General features: G+C 38.9%; 1 protein-coding gene and 1 long non-coding RNA gene across 2 annotated transcripts; one reads left to right on the top strand and one right to left on the bottom strand.

Moving 5' to 3' along the window:
* Positions 1-4,906: 4,906 nt before the first annotated feature.
* Positions 4,907-5,557, top strand: LOC127131030 (extensin-like). Its single transcript, XM_051059973.1, has one exon. It carries the CDS (start codon positions 4,907-4,909, stop codon positions 5,555-5,557), a length of 651 nt encoding a protein of 216 aa, XP_050915930.1.
* A 1,862-nt stretch (positions 5,558-7,419) lies between these two features.
* Positions 7,420-9,558, bottom strand: LOC127127338 (uncharacterized). The gene is made up of 6 exons (XR_007805317.1): positions 9,245-9,558; positions 9,062-9,119; positions 8,550-8,981; positions 8,270-8,351; positions 8,031-8,127; positions 7,420-7,936 (listed from the first exon to the last, which is right to left on the bottom strand). It is a non-coding gene; the product is annotated as an uncharacterized LOC127127338 (long non-coding RNA).
* Between the last annotated feature and the right edge of the window lie 320 nt (positions 9,559-9,878).

The raw sequence follows: 9,878 nt of genomic DNA, 5'->3' as shown, positions 1-9,878 counted from the left end.
TACACCCTTTAGACTAGAACAACACTTATGAAAACGGCTCCCTAGGAGTACCTAGGATGTTTTGGGTGCTTAAAACCTTCCCATTGCATAACCAACCCCCTTACCCAGATCTCTGACATTTTTACTAGTTTTTGATTCGATAAAACTTTTAGGTTTTTGTTCGCTTTCTAACCATTCCTTTGGATAAATAGAAGTGTGGTGGCGACTCGACTTGTATGGTTTACCTTGGATTTAGTCAATATCTCTAATGGTAACGAATATCCCGCTACAGATTGGTTGTGTAATCTTTCAAGATTAGTGAATTAAGTCCTTTTTGAAGGCGAAATCACCTTGGCTGGGTGGACTGGAGTAGCTTTGACTTTCAAGCGAACCAGTATAAAATTCGGTGTGTTTTTTTTCTTTTAAAAAGCTTTTATTTCCAAAACAATTCAAACCCCCCTTTCTTGTTTTTCTCACCTTCAGTTGGTATCAGAACTTCGACTCTGTTATTGATTTTCTAATCACACACTTAACAGTGTAGAGAGATCCAGAGTGAGAAAAACTATGGCCAACATCAATGAAAGTGATAGTTACAATGCTAAACCTCCAGTCTTTGATGGAGAAAAATTTGAATATTGGAAAGACAGAATTGAAAGTTTCTTTCTGGGCTACGACGCTGATCTCTGGGACATTGTCACAATTGGCTACACACCACCTGTGACAGATGCTGGAGTTGCTATTCCTAGAAGCAAAATGTCAGATGATCAGAAACGTGAATTCAAGAACCATCACAAAGCCAAAACGATACTTCTCAATGCCATTTCGTACAATGAGTATGAAAAAATCACCAATAGGGAAACAGCTAAAGAAATACTTGACTCCCTGAGGATGACTCACGAAGGAAATTCTCAAGTCAAAGAAACAAAGGCTCTAATCCAGAAATATGAAGCCTTCAAAATAGAGGACGATGAAGCTGTAGAGGTAATGTTTTCTAGATTCCAAACTTTAATAGTAGGACTCAAAGTGCTAGATAAAGGATATACAACTGCGGATCATGTCAAAAAGATCATCAGAAGCTTGCCAAAGAAATGGAGACCTATGGTCATAGCCTTAAAACTATCAAAGGATCTGAACAACATCAGTCTTGAAGAACTCATCAGTTCACTCAGAAGTCACGAGATAGAACTAGAGGAAGATGAACCTCAAAAGAGGATCAAGTCTGTAGCACTGAAGTCCAGATCAGAAAGACGCAAATCTGATAGAAACAAAGCCTTTTTAGGCTGAAGAAGAAGATATTGATGACTCTGAAAAGGAAGACTTTGACGATGAAGAAGAATTATCCCTTTTAACAAGAAGAGTAAAACAACTCTGGAGAAAAAGGAATAATAACTTCAGAAAACCAAGACCCAAAGGAGATCGATCAGAATCAAACTTAAAAGGTAAATCTAACAAAGATATAGCTTGTTATGAATGTAAGGAAACAGGTCATTACATAAACGAATGTTCCAAGTTGAAGAAAGAAAGCTCTAGAAGAGAAAATTTCAAGAAAAGTTCCTTCAGAACCAAAAAGGGATTGATGGCTACCTGGGATGATAGTGGATCTGATTCCTCAGAATCAGACTCTGATGAACAGGAAAATATTGCACTCATGGCTACCACCTCCAGAAATACATCAGATGGAGAATCTGAATCCGAAGAGGTATTTTCTGATCTTTCCCGCTCTGACCTTGAATCATGCCTGTCTGAAACTCTAAACTCATATCAGAAACTTAAACAAAAATTTAAAGCTGTAAAAGAGGTGCTTGAAGAAACCCTCGAAGAATGTGGTAAACTTGAGATAACGGTTTCAAATCTAAAAGATGAAAATCGAATTTTGACATTAGAAAGAGATTCCACAAATAAAAAAAATTTAAAACTTGAAGAAGCGTTATCTCAAGCTCCACAAACTTCAAACACAAAAATTTATGAATATGAAAAATCTTTTCAAAAATTTCTGAAGAATGGGATAGAGAGAAACAGAATGGCATCCATGATTTATGGGGTCAGTCAGAACAATAGAAGAGGAATTGGGTATGATCCTAGTGAAGATAAATCTTCAACTAATGACAAACCTAAGTCTCCGTTTTCTTATCACTACACACATACACAAGCACAATGCTTTGACAATGCCAGAAAACCCAAAGTGTTAAGAAACTCTGGGAAAACTAATCACAAAGGACCCAAAAGATTCTGGGTACCAAAGGATAAGATTGTTTATGTTGCAGATATCTTATGCAGCAGAGTTAAGACACCAATCATGGTACCTGGACTCTGGATGCTCGCGACACATGACGAGAAGAAAGTATATGTTCCAAAGCCTGGAACTTAAAGATGGTGGCTTCGTCGGTTTCGGAGGAAATCAAAAAGGAAGGATTAGAGGCTCCGGAACTATTGGTAATGGTACTCTTCCCTATATATCTGATGTTCTATATGTAAAAGGATTAATGCATAATCTGTTATCAATAAGTCAATTAAGTGATAATGGCTATGACGTAATCTTCAATCAAAAAACATGTAAAGCAATTAATCAGAACAATGGAACAGTCCTATTCACTGGCAAGAGGAAAAATAATATTTACAAAATAAATCTTTCAGACTTAAAAGAACAAAATGTAAAATGTTTAATGTTTGTTCATGAAGAGCAATGAGTATGGCATAGATGCTTGGACCACATTAGCATGAGAAAGCTATCTCAGCTAAATAAACTCGAGTTAGTCAGAGGTCTACCTAAGCTGAAGTTTTCTTCAGATGCTCTATGTGAAGCATGTCAAAAAGGAAAATTTTCAAAATCATCTTTTAAGAAGAAAAATATTATTTCTACCTCTAAGCCTCTGGAACTTCTTCACATTGATCTGTTTGGTCCTGTTAAAACAACATCAGTCAATGGGAAGAAATATGGACTAGTTATTGTTGATGATTTTAGTCGTTGGACATGGGTAAAATTCTTAAAGCACAAGAGTGAGTCTCACTCTGTATTAACTAGCTTCTGTTCTAAAGTGCAAAACGAATTTGACTCTAAAATCATCAGAGTCAGAAGTGATCATGGTGGAGAATTTGAAAATAATTTTTTTGAAGAATTATTTGATTCTAATGGAATATCCCAAGATTTCTCCTGTCCTAGAACTCCACAACAAAATGGAGTTGTAGAAAGAAAGAATAGGACACTCCAAGAGATGGCCAGAACCATGATCAATGAAACAAATGTGGCTAAGAACTTTTGGGTTGAAGCAGTAAATACAACGTGTTATATTCAAAATAGAATCTCCATAAGACATATTCTGGAAAAGACTCCCTATGAACTATGTAAAGGAAGAAAACCCAACATTTCTTATTTTCATCCTTTTGGATGCTCTTGCTTTATTCTGAGTACTAAAGAACATCTAAACAAGTTTGATTCAAAAGCACAAAAAGGTATTATGTTAGGATACTCAGAACGCTCTAAAGGCTACAGAGTATACAACACAGAAACCAAAACTGTGGAAGAATCAATCCATGTCAGATTTGATGATAAGCTTGACCCTGAAAAGTCAAAGCTAGTTGAGAAACTTGTAGATCTGGAGATTACTCTTGCAGGTTCTGACGAAAAGATCAAAGCACCAGAAGTATCTGATATACAAAGTTCATATGGAACTAAAGCCCCAGCGATCCAAAAGAAATCAAAAAATCGTTTCAACATCTCTGAAGATTTGATTCTGGGAAACAAGGATGAACCTATCCGAACTAGGTCAACATTCAAGGTACCTGAAGAAATTCCTCTAGGACTAGTATCTCTGATTGAGCCTACTTCCTGTGATGAGGAACTTCAAGATGATGACTAGGTTCTAGCCATGCAAGAAGAGCTAGATCAATTCTTAAAGAATGACGTCTGGGATCTTGTTCCCAAACCCAAAGGCACTCACATTATTGGAACCAAATGGGTGTTCAGAAACAAGCTAAATGAAAAGGGCGAAGTCGTCAAAAATAAAGCTCGACTGGTGGCACAAGGGTACAGTCAACAAGAAGGCATTGACTACAACGAAACCTTTGCCCCAGTCGCCAGGTTAGAATCTATTCGCTTACTTGTTTCATTCGCTGTAAACCATTCTATCAAACTATATCAAATGGATGTCAAGAGCACATTTCTTAATGGTTATATATTAGAAGAAGTGTATGTTAATCAACCTCCAGGTTTTGAAAACTCAAATTGTCTAAACTTAAGAAATCTTTATATGGATTAAAACAAGCTCCTAGAGCTTGGTATGAAAGGCTAAGCAATTTTCTTCTGGAACATGACTTTATTAGAGGGAAAGTTGACTCTACACTCTTCTGTAAAAACATCAATAATGACCTCATGATATGCCAGATATATGTTGATGACATTATTTTTGGTTCAGCTAACCTTTCTGTATGTCAAGAATTCTCTGAGCGAATGCAGGCAGAATTTGAAATGAGCTTAATGCAAGAACTAAAGTTCTTTCTAGGAATCAAAATCAATCAAGATTCAGAAGTCACCTATGTTCATCAAAGTAAATACATAAAATACATTCTGAAGAAATTCGAAATGGCGGAATGCAAACCTACTAAGACACCAATGCATCCTTTACTGCATTCACAAGGGTCTGAAGTTCTGCCTTCCTGCACTTCTCTTCAAATATCTCAGAGACTCCGTGAAAGATACCAGAAACAACATGAAGACAAGAAACTACATTCCTCTGGGGAGACTTATATTCGATGTGCTGATTGAAAGTGGCCTCGTGGACCATCTGATACAGCTCAGACTCATGGAAGATGTGATGATAGATACTGGAAGACCTCTAAACGCTCGCAATCTGAAGAGCATGGGAATTATTAATCAAGGGTCAAACCAACATTGGACACCTCCTGGGAAGCACTTAAAGATCAGAGGGAGATGTCAAATGGACTCTATCTTTTCTCAAAGATCGACCCTCCAGAGGTAGTCGCATACTATCTAGAGGATATGCACAAACAAGGAGTAGATATCTCAGATTTCTCCTTAGACTGGCTGCCCGAATTTCCTCCAGACTTCCAGAAAAGGACACGAGAACCATCTAAGAAGACCAAGCAGGCAAAGAAAGCGAAGTTGGGAGAACCATCTGGATCAAGACCTCCAGTACCTCTGGTTGGATCACCTGGTAAGTCTGTATCTCTCCCTCCCTCTGTAAAAATTGAACCTATTGCTTCCTTACTCCCTCAACCTTCGCCCAGATATACAACCTCTGATACTCCTCCCTCAACCTCTAGACCCTCTAACCTACCATCCCAAAAATTCAATCTTGCCACCACAACTCTACCTATTTCAGAAGCAGAAATGCTAAACGAAACCACGTCACCCTCTTCATCACCATCTCCACAATCCCCACCTTACTATAACCTCTCATCTGACACTAAACCCTCTGATCCTCACTCCCCAACTCTGGCTCAGATCCAAAACCGTGCTCTAGCCTCTCAACAACCAACACACTTTAATCCTGAACCTGAAGTTACTTCTCCACCCCCAGAAAACCCAAACACAACCACCTCTGACCCCCCACCATCATAACCAATCCACTCTGAATCACAACCATCCCAACCACTACACTCTGAAATACCCCAACATACTACCTCCGCTGACCCAACAACTCCCACACTTAACCTAAGCCCCCCACCTCTCGCTCCCAAGCCTCTGAACCAAAAACCACCCTTCTGACCCTTGAGGAAGCAATTACGGTTTTTGCAGAGTCTTCAGTTGACAAGGTCAAGTCTCTGACCATCAACTCTGGCATCAGTAATGATCCCTCCGCTGTAAGGACTCACTGGAACAGAGTGATAAGTTGGATGACTTCTGAAGCCTTCAAGCTGAATGGCCTCTCTGAACAAGTCCGCAATGACTTCATCAGAGACGCTGAGATCAGACTCCAAGAGTGTCTAGCCAGAGAAGCTGAGGAGCAGGAAAGACAGGAAGCTGAAGAGAAAGCGAGATAAGAAGAACTTCAGAGAATCAAAGAAGCTGAAGCCAAAGCTCTTGCTGATGCTGCTGTTGAAGCTGAGGCAAAAGCCAAAGTTGTCGCTGAAGAAGCAGCTCGCCTTGCTGAAGAGTCTGCTGCCAAGGCCAGAAATGATGCACTGACTCAGGGGGAGACCTACAACTCTAGATTCGTCCCTCTGGTCCTAAAGACCCTTGAAGAGCTGCAGAAAGAACAACAGGTAGTTCGAGTCAGACTGGACCAACAGGATTCTGTCAATGTCAACATTCAGAACATGTTGTCCCAGCTGCTCCAGAGGACGCCTCCACCTCCAAACCCTTAGGTGTCATACCCCAAAATTTACCCTACCTTTCACAAGTTCATCTAGGTCACTAACCCTAAGCATTTGCATATCCTGATAAGCATTCATTTCATCTACGTATTCATTGTATCATAACACATTCCACTTGCATTCGAAAAAAGCATGAAATCATGGGTTCAAAGGTGTTCACCAGGGAGCGTAGTGGAAACCCTAATTCAGGGAGGTTGCGTCTGATTTGTTTGGTTCATTTTAGATGGTTCAGTTGTTTGGTTAAGACTCATGGTTCGGATCCATTGGTTAGAATTCATTCGAGGCGCTACAGTCAGTTGCTTGGTTGAGTATTCATTTGCTTGGTGGTTTGAGAACATTGGGATTTTCGATCATATACGTATTCATTCCACCTAAAAATACACATTGTTGCCTAAGTTGACTTTTGGTCAAATGTTGATTTTTTGGTCAACTGTTGACTTTTTGGTCAACCAGTTGACCAAAGTCAACCATCTAACCCATATCCACATCTTAAAACCAAATGTCCATAATCCATTTGTCCATAGTTAAATCAAATCCAATTAACATCCAATTCTAATCAATAATCCAATTATCCATTTTTACCCCATATCCAATTCAATTTTAATCCATAAACCATTTTATCATTTTTTTTCCCAATCCATTTAACAATATCCAAAAAAATTCCATTTAACAATATCCAAACCATACATTACATCCATATCCAATTTCAAGTTCATTTATCCATTTACCAATCCATTAGATCCCATTTTAATCCAATTTTATCCATCATTATCCGATTAACCACTAACCCATTTAAGAAATTCACTTACAATTTAATCCATTCTCCATTTAGCCCATTTCATTAATCCATATACACATTTAAAAGAAATATCCATATTGCATTCAATATCCCTTAATCTAACTACACAATTTCACATTCATTTCTCACATTTAACCACTTTTAATACAATACAATCACTCATTACATTCAATTTCAAACATTCTAATTCCATTGCATTTAACCATTTTCTTACCAACTTCCAGTTACATCTCCAATCCATTCCTAAATGAAATACTTCATTACAGTTAAAACCAAATTCAACATTTCCATTATATTCAATCATCACGTTACATTCTAATTTCAATTCATTTCAAACTAAGAGTATATATGTTTTCACATTACAGGGATCAATTCTCACATACATTTCATTCTCCATTTTAATTCAATTACAACCATACATCATTTCAAAGAATTTCCATTAATAAGCACAACAATGGTGTAATTGCATTTGCAGTCACTTGAATTTACCTTCCACTGTTAATGTTCATTTTATTTAAATTAGAAAACAACTCTAACTAACTAAAGCCAACCAAACCCACGCCTATAAATGGCCAAGACCAAAGGACACACTTCACCAACTATGGCCCACATATTCAAACCAGTAATCCAAGCATCCTGAATCGCATTGTGTTTCAATCAATCTAAAACTGATGCATTGTATCTTAGCTCCAATCTTATTCCACTGTGACCTTTACTGAGTCGACCATACAATGCTGCTCGAAGCGACTGACTCTAATTGTGCAACAGTTCGCCGTAACACCGCACCACATAGAATCACTGTGGGGCAACTTCATTCATCAAATCCTGCATTTGCTCAAGGTTACCCCTAGGATCTTCAATAAAATGGGGAAATGAAATTCGAAACCTGCGGATTGCTGCGAATCATCAAACATACTACCTGGTAATGAAGACAATGTACGAGGAAATTCACCTCCATTGTAGCTTTGAAGAGGGCATCACGATAATGGAATCAAAGGATAACCATCCAAGAGATCCTGAAAATTTGCAAGAAACTGAGGTGAGAAGAGCGCATTCAGTTCATGATTTACAAACCATAAAAACAGATCAAAACATAATTCTCCAGCTAACATTTTCATGATAGCAAACCAAACACAATTCCTGCCAATGACAACTGACCTTACCACCATTCTAACCAACACCAACCGATAACAGAATCGTAACCCTCAAACCTTCTTCAATAACCACTGCTGCAAACTTCCTGCATAAGAGAAAACAGAACCTCACAGAAACTGAATAACAGTTGTGCAACTGCTAAACAACTCAACATAATTCCAAAAATTGCCAACTGTAAATCTAACTGTCATAACAAACTCTAAACCACCCTAACTGATTTTTTCTAACCAATTCCTAACCGATTTTCAGAACAGAAAAGAGTTGGGAATCTATAAATTGATACCTTGATGATTTTGTTAAAGGTCGGTTGCCACCTTCAACCTCTCTCACTTTCCTCACCATTCTTCACCACCTCCATCACCATTCAACCAATTCTTCTTCACCCTAACCAAACCTGCAACCTTCCATTCACACGAACCTCCATACATCCCCTACACAACCTTCTGTACATTCCTCCAACCTAAGCAAACCTTTAACCAACTTCTAACAGAAAACCCCACAACCTCCTTCAAGAACCATCTTCAAGCTTCCTCGAACCTTCCATTCTAACCCTTCAATCCTCCATCATCTTCCATCCTACAACCAATCTTTCTTCACTCTCCAACTCGACATCGCTGCAGAACCTAACCTACCACAAAAACTGAGACAACTCTAACGGATAGAACCTCCCTCAACTGCTTCCATCTGCATCTGTATGACCCTTCTAACCATATAGCTGCAAACACAAACAGAAAAAACGATAGTAGAAATCGGAGTAGAAGATTGAAGGAAGCGGAAGCTTGTTGATTTCCTCACCTTCAACCATCAAAATCCGGCAACCAATCTTCGACACATTCGACCTCCATTACACAACCTTCAATCACAGAGGAAACAAATGAGAAGCGAAGAACAGAGAAAGGAGAAAACGGAAAACAGAAGAAGAAGATCATAACGGAGAAGTGGAAGAAGAAAAGAAAGGGAAGAGGATCAGAATAGGACCTGTAATCGCCGAGAACCTCGCTACGGTAAGTTCTTCGCTCTCAATCATCGATTCGTCCCCGATTCGTCTCTCTCCGACACCACGTGCAAGAGTATTGACTGTAGGTTCTCGATTCCGCAACTCGATTCGACATTGAATCTCCTCACCGATCCAACAATCCGTCGTCGCACATTCTTTGAATTCTCGAGCTCATGGTCGCTTGCACCGGAACCATTTCTCACGGCCGCGGCATGAAGCGCTAAGCTTCAGCGGTTTACCGGAATTGGGTGGTTCGTGCGAATTCGCGAGTTTCTTCAGGAAGCTCTTGGCTGAATCACATTCAGGGCGAATTGGGTTCTCACGTTAAGGACTTGGGCCTTTGGCCCAAGAAAGCTGTTCTGAATTTCTACAAACCCCCTCTTCGATCCATTAACACCCCAGGCCCATGTTCATATTTAATTCTTTCTTAATCCATGATTAATCTGAAGTTAATTTAGATTTTATTCCTTTTTGTGGTTAATCTTGATGCTGATTAGAGTAGGTTAATCTAGTTATAATTAGGAATGCTTCTCTTATTTTGGATTTTGGATATTAGGAATTCTTGCTGATTTTGGTCTAATCCATATTTAGATTTAAGTAGATTAGAAGTTAGAT

Source organism: Lathyrus oleraceus, chromosome 3 (genome assembly GCF_024323335.1).
Source record: "Lathyrus oleraceus cultivar Zhongwan6 chromosome 3, CAAS_Psat_ZW6_1.0, whole genome shotgun sequence".
NCBI lineage: Eukaryota > Viridiplantae > Streptophyta > Magnoliopsida > Fabales > Fabaceae > Lathyrus > Lathyrus oleraceus.
The sequence above is the reverse complement of the archived record's forward strand: the minus strand, read 5'-3'. Positions and strand labels throughout refer to the sequence as shown.

Bases quoted from the DNA above. Each gene is read 5' to 3' on its own strand.
- LOC127131030 (XM_051059973.1), top strand. From the start codon at position 4,907: ATGTCAAATGGACTCTATCTTTTCTCAAAGATCGACCCTCCAGAGGTA.